At 36.8% G+C, this 17,309-nt stretch overlaps 1 protein-coding gene across 1 annotated transcript in view; it reads left to right on the top strand.

Annotated features, from left to right (window-relative positions):
* Positions 1–17,309, top strand: part of IL1RAPL1 (interleukin 1 receptor accessory protein like 1) — a gene marked incomplete at both ends in the record, with an annotated part of 1,136,662 nt that overhangs the window by 464,221 nt on the left and 655,132 nt on the right. The window contains one exon of the mRNA XM_082681170.1: positions 12,900–13,179. Coding sequence (XP_082537296.1) covers positions 12,900–13,179 — 280 coding nt within the window. The remainder of the gene's footprint in view (positions 1–12,899; positions 13,180–17,309) is intronic.

Here is a 17,309-nt window from a genome sequence, read left to right on the forward strand (position 1 = left end):
GTATTTAAATTTGCTTTGAATTTAGTGGATGTCCATATCAACAACTGTCCAGTACAGTTTTTCACATAAGTGCATCATCTCAAATTTATCAGCCCATACCCAGAGGCTGCACTCTCAAAGACAGGGGAAAACAAAGCCAAAAATGATAAAATCTGAATCAATGTAATTTTCTACTGTCTAAACATGGATTTCTACTTGCTTTGATTATTTAAAGAATACCTGAGAGCATGTCAACAAAACCTCTGAAAAGCAGAGTTTAAGGTTCAAGGAAATCTTCTATACTTGATTTTTTTTCTGTTCCTGGCTCTTTAAGTACACATGAAAAAATGCAAAAAATTCCCCATGATTTTTTTCTGAATTTATTACCACTTTTTTTCTTGCTGCAGTCTGATAGTGTTTATGAAAATACTATGTAAATGAAGGAGTTCTACCCAAATAAAATGGAACTGTTGTTTTTACACACATGACAAAGATGGGAAACAAAGATCACACAGGAGGTACAGATACTTGCTCATAATAACCCTGAACGAAATACAGTATGTCAATAGATTCCCGTCATAATAGATATATGATTGCACGTGTAAATGCAGATGAATGCCCAAATAGTTGTGTGTAAAGCTAATATGTATATAGCATATTATGTATTTTCATGAGACTTCTACAGTGATAAAAATAGACTCAGCATCAGTAAAAAAAAAAAAATGGCTCTAACCTTTTTTAAAATTCTCACTTAGAAATTCACTTGAAGGAGCAATACACAAACTGTGTGTGTTTAATTTTCACCCACAATCTCTGCAAGAAATTAATCAAATAGACAATCTCTGTGATATTATTCATATGAAAACAAATGCATATTAAAATACACAGCAGACTTCATTCCCATTTCCCTTGAATCTTTCTCTAACTCAAGGGGACTCTAATGCCCAGCAGAACTCACAATATGAAAAAAGATACACAGCAGTGCTTTCGTTGCACAGACTAGGCAATGGAAGCAATTCGTTCTGCTGTATAAACACCTGTGATAAATGCAGAAAACGTGCTGTAAGATAACAAATGGGTCTTCTACCCCAGCCACACTTGTCATCTGCCACCTCGACCTGCTTCTGCTCCTTATTTCCTTTAGTGATGTCACAATCCTCTCAGGAATCCTGGGTTGAAACCTCAGCGTCATCCTTGACTACTCTTTTCCTCCATCTCTCCTGTCTGATCAGTCTCCCCATCCTGTAGATTCTACCTCTACAATCTCCCCCACTTCTTACTTCATCTCTACTATTGTAAGAGATTTCTAAGTGATCGCCCTGTTTCTGGCTGTCTCCTTCCAATCCAGCCTTGATATTGCCACTAGAGTGATCTTCGTAAAATGTAGATCAAATACCACTTATTTCACGAACTTTTTCCACTTGCTCCATTGACTAGAGCAGTAGTTCTCAAAAGTATCAACCCGGGGCTTTTTAGAAATGCAAATTCTTAGGTGCCAACCAACACCTTCTGAATCGGGAGCTCTGATGGTGAAGCCAAATAATCTGTCTTTTGACAACTCCTCCAGTTGATGCTGATGCACACTAAAATTGGTAAACTACTGGGGTAAGTTCAATTTTCTTGGCCTGGTGTCTTGTCCATCCCACTTTTCTGATCTCAGTTTTACCTGGTTATGCTTTTCTCCTCACCCCATCCCACTGTTTTACAACATTACCCTTTACTGTACTAACTGGGATATCCCATGGACTTGGAATTTTCTCTTCACAATTATCAAGTTTTGAATTGAGATATGGTTAAAATACCATCTCTTTCTTATATTCTTTTTGCTCTTCCCAGTTATATATTTCTCCTCCATTAGTTTACTTGAAAAATAGAAAATAGTTCTGGGTTGAGATAGAGCCAAACTTCTTGCTCTGTGTTTCCTCAGCAATGCTGTCTTTACTCATGGAACCTCTCCATTCTGCCTTGTGTTATATGTAGTTTTGTGTCTTCATTGCTGCAAACAATAGCCCACTTGGAATTGCTCTAAAATTTAAAGACTTTTATTACTTGTAAGCTTAAAAAATAGAATTTTATTCTGCTATATGCTCTAAAACAAAATGAAAGTAAGTATGCACTTTAAACTTTGTTACTCTCTTAAGGATGAGTTTGCAGGGTGGGCGTCCTGCCATCCAACAGGTCTTTCCTGTGAGGTGCCTCTAAAATGGGAAACAGATTAGATTTGATCTCTGTTTGGTTTGTTGCTCATCATGTTGATATTTAATCCAGTGTCCAACAAGTGTCCCAAAGATATAAAATGCCTGAAGCTGGCAACACTTTTTGACCTATCTGTATGCACATACTCTTATCCGTTTCATGGCCCAACTAGAGGGTTTTGTAGAGATACAAAAAGTGAAATTAACCAAATCTTTCATTGAAAATGTATACAGAAATGAATGGATCCAATTATAATAGTGAATAAAATAGCTTGAAATAGAGTAAACTGTGTGTGATGAATTCAGTCAGAGGTTCAGAGTTGATACATAATGCTGTGACAGCATTGCCATTCAGTTATCAGATAAGTGATTTCTTTTTGTATTAAAATAAATATGGCATTTGGGTACTTTTGTGGATTGTACTTTTTAAATTTTTATTTTATTTATTTTTTTATACAGCAGGTTCTTATTAGTTATCTATTTTATACATATTAATGTATATATGTCATTTCCAATCTCCCAATTCATCCCACCAGCCCCCCACTTTCCCCCCATGGTGTCCATATGTTTGTTCTCTACATCTGTGTCTCTATTTCTGCCCTGCAGACCAGTTCATCTGTACCATTTTTCTAGGTTCCACATATATGCGTTAATATATGATATTTGTTTTTCTCTTTCTGACTTAACTCTACCCTGTATGACAGTCTCTAGGTCCATCCATATCTCTACAAATGACCCTATTTCATTCCTTTTTACAGCTGAGTAATATTCCATTGTATGTATGTATGTATGTGTGTGTGTATATATATATATATATATATATATATATATATATATATATACACACACACACACACCACATCTTCTTCATCCATTCGCCTGTTGATGGGCATTTAGGTTGCTTCCGTGACCTGGCTATTGTAAATAGTGCTGCAATGAACATTGGGGTGCGTGTATTTTTTTGAATTATGGTTTTCTCAGGGTATATACCCAGTAGTGGGATTGCTGGGTCATATGGTAATTCTGTTTTTAGTTTTTTAAGGAACTTCCATACTGTTTTCCATAGTGACTGTATCAATTTACATTCCCACCAACAGGGCAAGAGGGTTCCCTTTTCTCCACACCCTCTCCAGCATTTGTTGATGGTAGATTTTCTGATGATGCTCATTCTAACTGGTGTGAGGTGATACCTCATTGTAGTTTCAATTTGCATTTCTCTAATAATCAGTGATGTTGAGCAGCTTTTCATGTGCCTCTTGGCCAGCTGTATGTGTTCTTTGGAGAAATGTCTATTTAAGTCTTCTGCCCATTTTTTGATTGGGCTGTTTGTTTTTTTGATATTGAGCTGCATGAGCTGTTTATATATTTTGGAGATTAATCCTTTGCCCATTTCTTCATTTGCACATATTTTCTCCCCTTCTGAGGGTTGTCTTTTCATCTTGTTTATGGTTTCCTTTGCTGTGCAGAAGCTTTTAAGTTTCATTAGGTCCCATTTGTTTATTTTTGTTTTTATTTCCATTATTCTAGGAGTTGGGTGAAAAAAGATCTTGCTGTGATTTATGTCAAAGAGTGTTCTTCTTATGTTTTCCTCTAAGAGTTTTATAGTGTCTGGCCTTACATTTAGGTCTTTAATTCATTTTGAGTTTATTTTTGTGTATGGTGTTAAGGAGTGTTCTAATTTCATTCTTTTACATGTAGCTGTCCAGTTTTCCCAGCACCACTTATTGAAGAGACTGTCTTTTCTCCATTGTATATCCTTGTCTCCTTTGTCATAGATTAGTTGACCATAGGTGAGTGGGTTTATCTCTGGGTTTTCTATCCTGTTCCATTGATCTATGTTTCTATTTTTGTGCCAGTACCATATTGTCTTGATTACTGTAGCTTTGTAGTATAGTCTGAAGTTAGGGAGTCTGATTCCTCCAGCTCTTTTTATTTCCCTCAAGACTGCTTTGGCTATTCAGGGTCTTTTGTGTCTCCATAAAAATTTTAAGATTTTTTTGTTCTAGTTCTGTAAAATAATGCCATTGGTAATTTGATAGGGATTGCATTGAATCTGTAGATTGCTTTGGGTAGTATAGACATTTTCACAATATTGATTCTTCCAATCCAAGAACATGGTATATCTCTCCATCTTTCATCAGTGTCTTATAGTTTTCTGAGTACAGATCTTTCACCTCCTTAGGTAGGTTTATTCCTAGGTATTTTATTCTTTTTGTTGTAATGGTGAATGGGTTTGTTTCCTTAATTTCTCTTTCTGATTTTTCATTGTTAGTGTATAGGAATGCAAGCGATTTCTGTGCATTAATTTTGTATCCTGCAACGTTACCAGATTTATTGATAAGCTCTAGTAGTTTTCTGGTAGCATCTTTAGGATTCTCCATGTATAGTATCATGTCAACTGCAAACAGTGACAGTTTTACTTCTTCTTTTCCAATTTGTATTCCTTTTATTTCTTTTGTCTTCTCTGATTGCCATGGTTAGGACTTCCATGAGTGATGTTTCTGATGATGCTATATTTTTGTAATTTAAGACACCAAAGTTTGCAAACTATACTTGGTGCTCAGTTTAAGAAATAGTGCATAAGAGTTAATACAGTCTTAGCACATGAAGTAAAAAGTGCACTTATTTAGGTGGCTATTGTGAAAGGAGGTTATGAGACAGTTTTTGAAAATCTCTTTAAAATTTTGTATAAAGCCTTTGAAAATGTATTATTTGATCCAGGAATTTTTCTTCTGGAATTATTTCCTGAGGAAAGTACACTTTTTTTTTGAGGGGATGGTTGTGGCACGTTGTATATAAAGTTATTTTATCACAGAATTATTTAGAACATTCAAATCTAGGGGAAAAACTTAAGGTAGGCTAACAGCAGAAGGGCTAAGCAAATTATATGTAACACTATTATGGACTGTTATGTAGTTATTATAAAATGTTCAGTAAAATGTCATGATGTAACTTTTAATAGAATTAGGATCTCAACTGAGAAAAGAAACTAAAGGATAGGTTATGAAACTACTACTCCTGTTGTTTCCTTTTATTTTATTTTATTTTTTTATTTTTGGCAGCGTTGGCTCTTTGTTGCTGCACGTGGGCTTTCTCTAGTGTGGCGAGCAGGGGCTACTCTTCCTTGCAGTGCGTGGGCTTCTTATTGTGGTGGCTTCTCTTGTCACGGAGCATGGGCTCTAGGCGCGTGGACTTCAGTAGTTGCCGCACTCAGGCTCAGTAGTTGTGGCTCTTGGGCTCTAGAGCGCAGGCTCAGTAGTTGTGGCGGACAGGCTTAGTTGCTCCACAGCATGTGGGATCTTCCCAGACCAGGGATCGAACCCATGTCCCCTGCATTGGTGGGCGGATTCTTAACCACTGCGCCACCAGGGAAGTCCCCCCCTTTTTTTTTAATCAGAAGAATACAAACACTTTTAAGAATAAATCCTTACCAAGTGTGTGTTATGTAATGCATGGGGTTTTGTGTATTAGTATCTAGGATACCTGCTAGAATGTGGAGGCTAAGGTATGATGGAGGGGTAACTATACTACCAGGATCCTATTTGCCTTGGCATCACCTGTCTCCTGATAAAGAGGGAACCATATCTTAGAAGAAATTTGATAACACCTGAGCAAGGCCTGCACCCACCTGGAGATGACCTACATTGAGAGCATGGCAGATGATAACTTCCAGGCTTTGTCAGATAAAGGGTATTCTAGAAACTGGATTCCTGATAATTGGCAGAGTCTCTTGAGTTAACCTCAGTTCTTACCACCCACACAGATCTCTCCAAAATATTTGAAAGAGCTCTTCCAAAATTGTCACATTGTATATATCTTTAAAGCAAGAATCTGGCAATATTTCACATCAGATAAACATAATCCAGAAAGTAGAGATGAAGACGAAGTGTTGTGTGAACCAGCATATACTATAAACATTAACTTATGTCATATTTTGCTATAATCATTGCTGCTGATAATTTGGGGGCACCTCTGCTTCCTCCTTGGAAGGATTCCAGCATTGCCACTTTTCATTTATGAAGTTCATATGTGGAAAGAGTAGCAGCTAGTGCAGACAAAGAGCAGAATTCACCTCATTGAAATCTAGCCTCAGCCTTTTTGTTCCATGTCTATGATAGCTGATGTGCATGGCCTACACTCCCTAGCCACGGTCATGTCTCAAGTTTGGCTTTTCCAAGCACACTAGGGGTAGAGACAAATGATGCCAATATGCCAGATATTTATTTTTAATCATTGCAGGTTTTCAAAAAATATGAATATGAATATATATATATATGCACACATTCAGGTCTATCTGTGAGACATTTTAAAAATTCATTGCATGTACACACTGCTGTATTTAAAATGGATAACCAACAGGGACCTACTGTATAGCACAGGGAACTCTGCTCAATGTTATGTGGCAGCCTGGATGTGAGGGGAGTTTGGGGGAGAATGGATACATGTATATTTATGGCTGAGTCCCTTTGCTGTGTACCTGAAACTATCACAACATTGTTAATCAACTGTACTCCAATATAAAATAAAAAGTTAAAAAATTCATTACATTTTCATTGCATAAAAGATTTTAAATGAAGAAATTAGAAAAACTTTTCACAGAGCCCACCCCTTGACATGAATGGTTGATTTTCTTGTTGAATGCAAAAGATATTTCAGTCTGTGACAAAAGATATGACTTGCAGAGTAAACTAATATCATTCCTCTTCCTTGATGCTTATATTCAGTTGTTCACCTACTCCTGCCAATTTTACCTCCTAAATCTTTCCCGTTTCTCCTTCTCTACTACCACTGCCCAACTTCAGACCTTCAGTAACATCACTTTCCTGGATAAAGCCTTCTACCTTATATGTCTACCTAAAATTTCAGTCAGCATAGCATATTTGAAAATATTAGACTGTGTCCATCATCTCCCTGACTGAAAGTCTGTGATATTTCCCCATCACTTTCACAATGAAATCAAACAGTTTTTACATCTTATAAAAATACCTCCACAGTCTGTCTTTGCCCACTTCTTTCCCTCCATCTCTTGCTATTTCCTGCTCTAAACTTGTTGTTTCTACACCACAAAGCCATTTGTAGTTCCTGCAAAACTCTGCTATCTCTTATTTCTGTGCCTTTGCTTTTGTGTTCACCTCCAAATTAAATATCTGTCTGCCAATTCTTTGAATGGCTAACTTCTGACAGACTTCTCAAATGTTTTCTCTTCATGGAACATATTCTTGACTAGCCCTATGCATTTCTTTGTCATTGCATTTCCATTGTGCTTTCAGTTTCTGTCTGTCTCTTGGATTACAGTGTGAGCTCCTTGAAAACAAGAGCTGTGTCTTATGTTTTCATGTCTCCAGCCCCTAGGACAGAAACTGGAATGAAGGTAGTTCTTGCTACATGAATATATAAATCTGTGTTAGATCAGATTTCCTACAACAGAGCCTAAGACAGGATTTTTGATGCACACCATTGATAGAGGGAGTGCTCTTCAGGGAAAACTTAAGAGGAAGGGAGTGAGGGAGGGAGGGAGGAAGGCAGGGCAGGAAAGGGGAGAGAGCTGAGTGAATAGGTCACAGTTAACCTCTAAGCTCGGCCTGGTCCACACACAGAGGAGCTCTGGAACAGGCACTGCACTGTACAATTGTCTCTACTTGAGACAAAGGAACAGGCTTTTTTTTTTTTTTTTTACACTCACATCAGTCACTTATTGGCAGTAGGCAGACCCAAGGGGATGTAAACTTCCCACCAAAATGGTTCTTGTCAATCAAGGGTTATTTTCAACAGAAGGAGACAGTTGTGAACTGTTAGCAGGCAATACTCTAACTTGCTGAAGAATGGATAGATCTGTTTAGTAAAGAGGATGGGGGGACCTCTATTAAACTATCACAGATGCCTTAATTATTTTATCATTATTCCAATGTACCTACTCAAGTAGATACTTCAAGAGTAGTATAATTTACCTTTTTATAAGTAAAGTCTTACATTTTCATATTAGGGTGCATTATATATGAGCTCTATGATAACACTTTTTTTTTAAAGAATGAAACTTTCAAGCTTGTTACCATGACATATTTTGCACTCTTATATATGTAGTAATAGTGACCAAATTAACAATGCTTTCCCTAATCTCATTTTAATTAATTAATTAATTTTAATTTGGCCACACCACGCTGCATGTGAGATCTTAGTTCCCCGACCAGGAATTGAACCCGAGGCCCCTGCATTGGAAGCGGAAGTCTTAACCACTGGACCGCCAGGGAAGTCCCTCATTTGAATATATTTACGTTATCCAATCCATGTAGCCTTTGTCCATGAAATAGTACATCAATATGAACTACTTGTAAAGGAATTAGTTCTGAATCTTAATTCCATCACCATCTTCATATAATCTACAATATTATGGGCGGTAACAAAAATAAATGAATATGGTGCTTCCTACTCTCACCCCCCAGTGTAACTTCATGGCTTTATAAAGTCCCATTGACTCTGAAGGAGTATGTGCTGTATAGGAGACATCGAACTAGAGTATTTCCATGGAATCTTCTCATCAGGGAAAGAGAATACCAATAGCTAACTTTCTGAGAGAGGCTTACAGAAGGATATTTTATTCTGAAAGACAGAAAAACCGATTAAATACTATTGTCCTGCAGAATTACCCAATGATAATTTAAAAATAATAAAGGTTACCTGGTAACTTACATAATGGAATTAACAGTGTATAGAAATATGGAAATATCTTGGCTTGGAATGACTGTTTCCAAGCCAACAGACCTTATGTACTGAAGTAAGGAAAAACTGAACATATAATTGGCAATTCTTGTCATCAAGAGTTAGGTTTTAAGTTATCACATTTTCTTTTAAGATTTGAGATGTCCCGCTGGACAAGATTAAGAAAAACATGGTTTGCAGCTATATAAGAAAAATGTCTTTATTCAAAGGAGATCCATACTGAAGTATTTTAGGAGTGAGTGAAATATCATTATGTCTTTATTTTAATTTATTTTCAGATCATTTAGGAAAAAATTGTGATACATGCAGAGTGAGAATGTATGCAAATGCGGTGAAATGTTAACAAAGGAAAAAAAATAACACTCCTCACTTATTTAATAAAATGCTTTAATTATTGAAAAAATATATGTTCATTTATTTAAATGTGTTTATCAAAATAATTTGAAGATATCTTGAATTGTTCTTTATATTATTTGCCGTCTTTCCCCAAAAAAGTATTAACATGTTAATAAATTTATAGTTTACTTTTGAACATCATACATTTAGTCTAATGGTAGTAATACTTCCTAAGCCACAGATCCTACATTTTATTTCCACATTAAAATTAACATAAAGTGTCTCTGATATCCAAGGTGCTGGTATTTCTTAATTTCACCTCTGCCTTTTCCTTGGCGTGTGAATCAGAGCTGTTTGAAACTTTTTTCCCAATAGATACTAAATAACTCTAATTTTCAGTAATATTTATGGTTTTCTTTCAACACTATTCTCAGTAAGCCTATTTTGAAAGTATGTATTAATATCTCTATCTATCCCCCAAAACACAACTCTCCTTCTGTTCTCTTGATCTAATTTGTTACTAACTTTTTAGAAATTTCTAGGCTAAGTATTTTTGCTTTTAGCTTCAAGCATTTTGCTTTACCTTACAAATCTTTTGAGAATTTGAATAATTTCATCTTACTGTTTATACTGCTACCTTGAAGGTGTACCAGCCTTTTGCACTGGCAGTGATATCCTCTGAGACAGATGGCCTCAGTTACAATAATGTAATTCTAGAATTGTATTATAATTCATATCGTGGTAAAACAAGATAATTTCATGCTTATTGCCAGAACTATAACTGTTTAAAATAAAATCCCACCTAGGATTCATTTCATGCAATGAGACAGATGTACAAAATTGTGTTGATAAATACTGCATGTAATTATGTAACCTTGACATCTCTGTTTGTATACAGTTCTGTCATCCTGTTTAGTGTGGTGAGCCAGCTCTGTGGCAGTCATTGGCAGGAGTGATGGTAATGACTTGGATGTTGTTGATGTCCACCAAGCTTCCAGCACAGTTACTCTAGACAGTACCTCGATACAGCTCTTCATTAGGAATCTTAGACCAACATTTGGTAGTAAAAGTAAACTAAATTAAAGAATGGTGTGAAATTTAAATTACATTTATTAGGAAACAGAATACCATGGTGGTAGAGAGAATGAATTCTAGGGTCATATGTAGCTGGATGAGAATACCAGAACTTCCACATATGAGCTGGTGTTGAGTTTCTTCAATTGTAAATCTTGGCATTATTTTGTTTATTTATTCAAGAATTCATTCATTCATTCAGTCAGTCAGTCAGTGTGTGTTGAGCTGGTTAGCGGGCACAGTTCTAGGCCCTGAGGTTAAAGAAGTGAATTAGAAGGACCAAGTTCCTGACCTCAAGGGGCTTATGTTATGTTGGGTAGACAGAAAGCAAGCAAAACTTGGGTACATGATGTAACGTCAGATAGCAGTGAGTCTTGTGAAAAAATATTAAAGAACAATCTGGGTCAAGTGACTAGGATAGCAAGGTGGTATTGCAGGCAGGGCAGTTAGAAAAGCATTCTTGGAGGAAGTGACATATGGAGGAAGGGAGGGAGGAAGCCATGCAGTTGATTGGTGACACAAGTTCCATGTAGAGGGAACAATGAGTCCAAAGCCTGAATGGGTGTTTTTGTGAAAGGGGAATGAAAATTTGTAAACTCAGCACATAATTAAGTGCTCATCAGATGTTAGATAATATTTTAAGATAAGAAATTTGGATAATTCCATAATTATGTGTGTTGTTTGCTCTAATATACATCTTCCTGTTCATTTTGATCATTTTCCTTCTTTTGAATTCTACATGAATTTTCCTGTTCTCAGATCCTTCAAGTTGCCCTCTTTTTAATCTCTAGTGAGTTAAACCCTGCTTGCAGTACTCAGATGCTACTGCTGTTAGAGGTCCTCTTTTCTTGGTTTTTGCCCTTTTGCTCAGTATTTGTATACTGTGAGCTATGTCAGATTGATTTTGTTGCTAGGGGTTGAGCAAGTGCCCTCTCTAGGCAGGAGATCCACAACTTCTCCATGATAATAAAAATGGTGATGTACCTGCCCTGTGGTGACCTGTTGTTGTGTGTGTGTGTGTGTGTGTGTGTGTGTGTGTGTGTGTGTGTGTGTAGGGGAGAGAGGTGATAAAAATGGTGCCAAGATGCCATTTGGAAGATGGTACTTCCAAGAAACTCAGAAAATACAATTAGTTCCCATCCCATCAGCTCCATTTCCCACCATGGTTTCTACTTTACACTTCCCCTAATGCTCCCAGAAATCAGCAAAGTAACCATCTACCTGTGTCTCTGGCTGTGAATCACTACTAGAGCATGACCCACTTTTGTTGTATTTCTTTTTGTCTTGTTTGGCTGTACAACACTTATTCCTCATTTTATCTGTGTGGATCCAATCAGAGAGAAAAAAAATACACTAAGTTGAACAAGGAAAGCTTATATAAAGAGTTTTTCAATGTAATAGGTTATTGGAGTAATGAAGGATTGGCTAGTAAGAAGGAATGATGTACTAGTCTGCTCAGGCTGCCATAACAAAATACCAGAGACTGGGTGGCTTATACAACAGAAATTTACAGTTCTGGAGGCTGAGAAATTCAAGATCAAGGTGCTGGCTGATTTGGTTTCTGGTGAGGGCCCTCTTTCCTGCTTATAGATGGCCACCTTCTAGCTGTGTGCTCACGTGGCATCTTCTTTATAAGTAATCAGAAGGAGAAAGAGAAAGGTTGCAAGCTCTGGTGTCTCTTCTTATAAGAGCACTACTCTCTTCATAAGTGTTCTGCCCTCATGACCTCATATAAACCTAACTATCTCCCAAAGGCCCCTCCTCCAAATAGCATTACATTCAGGATTAAGCCTTCAGCATGTGAATTTTAGGAGGACACAAACGTTCAGTCTGTAACAAAAGAACTGTAAAGAATAGAGGAATGGCCGCCATTACCCCTAGCTGAGAGCACCCAAAGAAAAGCTCCCATCTTCCCATTCCCAGAGTGAGAGCCAGACCTTACTGGGAAAATTCATGGCTTACTGAATGGCAGAAGTCACTGAGGTGGCACACCGGTAGAACTGGTTGGAAGTCTGCCCTCTGCAATTGGACAGGGACTTGCCTTCTAAGGTATCTGGGAAAGCTGTTCATGAGAAGGTGTCTCACCTGAGGATCTGCTAAAAAATTACCAAGCTGCTACCGTGTACTGCAGGACCTTGCATACTGCAAGAGCCTTCCAAGCAAGCATGCTGGAACCAGGGAGCAAACCCTTTCCTTTGAAATGTCTCTTCAGAACACTTTACTAACAAAGTGTCAGTGCCAGCTAGCAAAGGAAAACTGTTTCACAGGTCCAGATCCATTTTCAAAGAACAGGCAAACATGTGGATTTAGAATGAGAAGGCCATAAGCTAATAACCATCACACTGATTTAAACTAAGAATAAATATCAGCAGAAGCAAACTAAGAGTTGAATATATTGTTTGTTAGTAGGATAAATTACTTTTCAGTGCCCTTCTGAGTTTTATCCATTGCTGCATAGTCTGTGCTTAGAGAAGAATCTTGTCCAATATAGATGCTCAATAAATATTGTTGAATGAATAAATGAATGAATGAACTAATTGATTCCATTTTCCTCTAATGTTTTTTCTTTCTCTCTTTCTCTGTCTTTTTAAACTACAGCTGATGGATGCACAGATTGGTCTGTCGATATCAAGAAATACCAAGTTTTGGTGGGAGAGCCTGTTCGAATCAAATGTGCACTCTTTTATGGTTATATCAGAGCCAATTACTCCCTAGCCCAGAGTGCTGGACTCAGTTTGATGTGGTACAAAAGCTCTGGCCCTGGAGACTTTGAAGAGCCAATAGCCTTTGATGGAAGTAGAATGAGCAAGGAAGAGGACTCCATTTGGTTCCGGCCAACATTACTGCAGGATAGTGGTCTTTACGCCTGTGTCATCAGGTATACTCTTGATTTTGTTACTGTTGAATCAATTATATCACATGTTGCTTTCTTATACCTAAATTTTGCTGCTATCCCTTTCACCTCAGGCTATGGTCTCAATATTTGTGTGTGTTGCTGCTTTCTAAAATTTAGAATCTAAATCATAAAACGATGGCATTGGAATTTATATTGAGACATTATCTCTGGCTTATGGAGAAAAGAGATACCATCTGGGTATCTACTTATGTTGCCAGAAATTACTAAAGACTATGAAATAAAATTTATAGAGGAGGTGAAATGTTGCAAATAAAATGTAAGCAAAGACTTGCAGAAAGGATGCATAGTTTATTGCTAAATGGGTTGTAACATTTTGTTATTGCCCTTCACAGACAGATAGAGCACAGATACCTCTGGTTCGAACACATCTGCAAAGATGATTTAGGTAACGTGTTATGTGCACAGGAAGAGGAAAGCAGCCTTGCCATGTTAGGGAATGCGAAGGCTATGTTCCAGATCATTTTATTGACTAAAAATGCTGAGTCAATACAAAAATATTTTGGGTCCCTCAGGGCCAATGCAAAAGTTAATAACAAAGCCTGTGCCCTTAATCCACAAAGAAACCCATTACACATCTACATATCTTCGTCTGCTTTTGGAAGAGATATATGTACTTTGCTTAGTGATAACGCGTTAAGACAATATCCATGTCTCACATTAGCAGTTAAAAGTCTCAGTTTAAGCATTTAGCCCTTCATGGACTGTGAATGACTGTGGATGTCATTAGACTATAAGAACATTGGCAAAGCAGGGCATAGGCATATAGAGGGTGTGTTTAAATCTATTTCTTTGTGTCCCTATTTCGACTTATATATAAAGCCAAATCTAAAGCAGTTGATTCTCAATTTGGAGAAAGTCTCAGAATCACCTAGTGTCTTTTTCAAATCAAAGTTCGACTTCCACTTCTGAAATTCTCATTAGCAGCTATTACTCCTCTATCATAAGGTTTGTGTCTCCCGCTCATCATCAGCCTATAAGAATAACCTTTATGGAGGGTTATGGCTACAGGTGTGTTAGGATGTTAAAATAGGTCAAAGCCAGATGAAAGTTAAACATAACTTTATCTTTTTAACGCTGACAACATATAAATCAGAGTTCATTTTGGAAAATATAAATGAATGCAAATAAAGTTCTGCTTGGGAAAAATGTGGAATGAATTATAAAAGAACAAATGCACTATTCCTTTGCCAACTCTTGTTCTTTCCCTTAAAAAAGGGAATCCAACCCTTTTATGTTTAAACATAACTCTTAATAGAAGTAAAGTTTTTGTAGGTGCATTGATAAATAATCGCCATACTAATATAGTTAGAGTACTGTTTGCACTGGCTGTTCTTACTTGACAAATAGTTATCAGATTTAATTTCATATCTGCTGCATTTTCTTAAAAAACATTATTTCTGATTGTTGATGCATGTGTAGGAGGTGATTCTTCAAGATAGGCAAATGTCCTCATTTATCTGAGATTCGAATTGAGCTGAATGTCCATAGTCTAACACTTAATTTCATTATTTATTTTTGATGGGAAAATAAGGTTGTGTTTATGTTAGTAATGTGAACTTCTGAAGCACTGAAGTTGCAATCCTTTGACGTGTTTAAATATACACAGTGATCCAATGCTCAGAAATTGCGTTAAAATGTCTGAATTTATAGTTGCAGTAATGAATGAAGGTAACAGAATTTCAAGAACAGTGACATTTGCCACATGTTCGTGTGTCTATATTTTAATGGAAGGTGAAACTAAAAGACAAACACCTTAAAGTTTTATATGTGTCAAGTGGTATTCTAGAGAAAGCGATAAACTGCAGGAAAAGATGCTTTTGTCACTGGAATTCGAGTGTTCCAATTGATTTGAAGCTAGTGTTGATCCGGCTTCCTGTTCCAACTTGGAAAGTGGTACTCAAAATCATTATAAACAGCAGTTTAAATAGCATGCCTTGGTGCTGATGACGTGAAGGGAGCCCAGGGCTGTTAGTTGAGTCACTGACATTTTGGCATGTTGTTAGCTATCAGACCACAAAACTGTCACCATTCGTTTTTAAATAATCCACTTATGAAGAGTTTTAGAAGTTTGAAAATGTTAGCTGCTGCTCAAAGGTTCTAGTCTTTCTGATAAGTGTTTTGGGTTATTAACTTATCAATGAAAAGTTTTAACAAGCGTTTTCATGTACAGTGTTTACACCTAAATATGTACAAGTCAATGGTGTAAATAACGGAAACGCCTAAGATTACTCTCAGTGTAATGAACAAGAGCTTTCCTACTCCCATCTATAAGTAGCTATTTTGGATAGAATAATACCACGTAATTCTTGGTTCCATGGTACCTGGCCTTTTACTCAGTTTTCTCCTTCTTGAATGTTTTATTTTTACATGAAAAAGTGAATGAAGGAGAGCTGTGTAACTACTTTCTTTTCCTTTATTGCCAGTTAAAAGAATAAGTTTACTTTTAAAAAAATGAAATTTTCCTTTCCTCTTGACTCCCGATTTTTTAATCCTCCTCTTCCGAGTTATGCCCTATTAGCAGTTTCATATGCATAGCGAGCTGGTGCTTGTGTAAGTAATTTAATGTCCTCTAAATTGTAACATACCAAGTTGTTTGGCACACTACTTTTTGGCTAAAAGTTTATTTTGTAGATTCATATTCATGTGCAAGAAATAATATAGGGAGATCCCATGAATCCTTTAGACAGTTTCTCTCACTGGTAACATTTTATAAAACTATAGTACAAAATCATAATCAGCATATTGACAATGATACATTCAAGATACAGAACAATGCCATCACCTCAAGGATCCCTTCTGTTGTCCATATCCACCTCCCCACCCCAATCCCAAACCCCCAGCAACCACTAATCTGTTCTCCATGTCTATTTTTTGCAATTCAGGAATGTTGGAGGGACTACCCTGGTGGTCCAGCAGTTAAGACTGCGCTTCCACTGCAGGGGGTATGGGTTTGATCCCTGGTTAGGGAAGTTTCACATGCTGTGCGGTACGGCCAAAAAAAAGAAAAAAAAGAAAAAAAAATACTGGAATTGGGTTTTTCATTCTTGTTTATTGTTAAGTAGTGTCACATGGTATGGACGTTGGCACAGTGTTCATTCCCTCATTGAAGGACATCTGGATTGCTTCCATTTTGTGCTATTGAAAATAGATATTCTGTGAACATTCATGTACATTTTTAGTGAACATAAGTTTTCATTTCTCTGGGATAAATGCCCTAGAGTGAATTTGACTTGTATGACAGTTGCATGTTTAATCATATAAGAAACTGCCCTCCTATCTTCCAAAGTATCTGTACCATTTTACATTCCCACCAGCAATATGTGATGACCCAGTTTCTCCACATGCTTGCAGCATTTAGTATTGTCACTATTTTCCATTGTACCCATCAGTGTATCATGATATCTCATGGTTTTAATTTGCATTTCCCTAATGGCTAATGATGGATTTTCGTGTGCTGATTGGCCATCTTTATACTTGTCAGTGAAATGTCTGTTTATGTCTTTTGCCCATTTTGTAACTGGATTATTTGTGTTCTTACTGTTGAGTTTTGAGGATTCTTTGTACATTCTAGGCACTAATCCTTTCTTGGATATGTGGTTTGCAAATATTTTCTGCCTATCTGTAGTTTGTCTTTTCATCCTCTTAACAGGCTTTTTTGAAGAGCAAAAGTTTTTAATTTTGATGAGGTTCGATTCATTATTTTTTTTCAATTTACAGATTGTGTTTTTGGTACAAAAATATAAGAACTCTTTGCCTAGTCCTAGATCCTGAAAATTTTCTATTGTTTTTAAAATTTTGGTTTTTTGCCAAAATTTTTATTGCTTTACATTTTATATTTGTCTCTGATCCACTTTGAATTAATATTTATATAAGGTATAAGGTTTATTTTGGTCAAGGTTTAGCTTCTTCGATAGATGTTCAGTTGCTCCAGCACCACTTGTTTAAAAAGGTTAGCTTCCTCCATAGAATTGCTTTTGCATGTTTATTCAAGATCTGTTGGGCATGTTTGCTTGGGTTTACTTCTGGATTCAGTATTCTATACCTTTGATCTATGTGTCTGTCCCTTGGCCAGTACCACTCTGTCATGGTTA

This window comes from Grampus griseus (genome assembly GCF_964374135.1).
Source record: "Grampus griseus genome assembly, chromosome: X".
Lineage (NCBI taxonomy): Eukaryota > Metazoa > Chordata > Mammalia > Artiodactyla > Delphinidae > Grampus > Grampus griseus.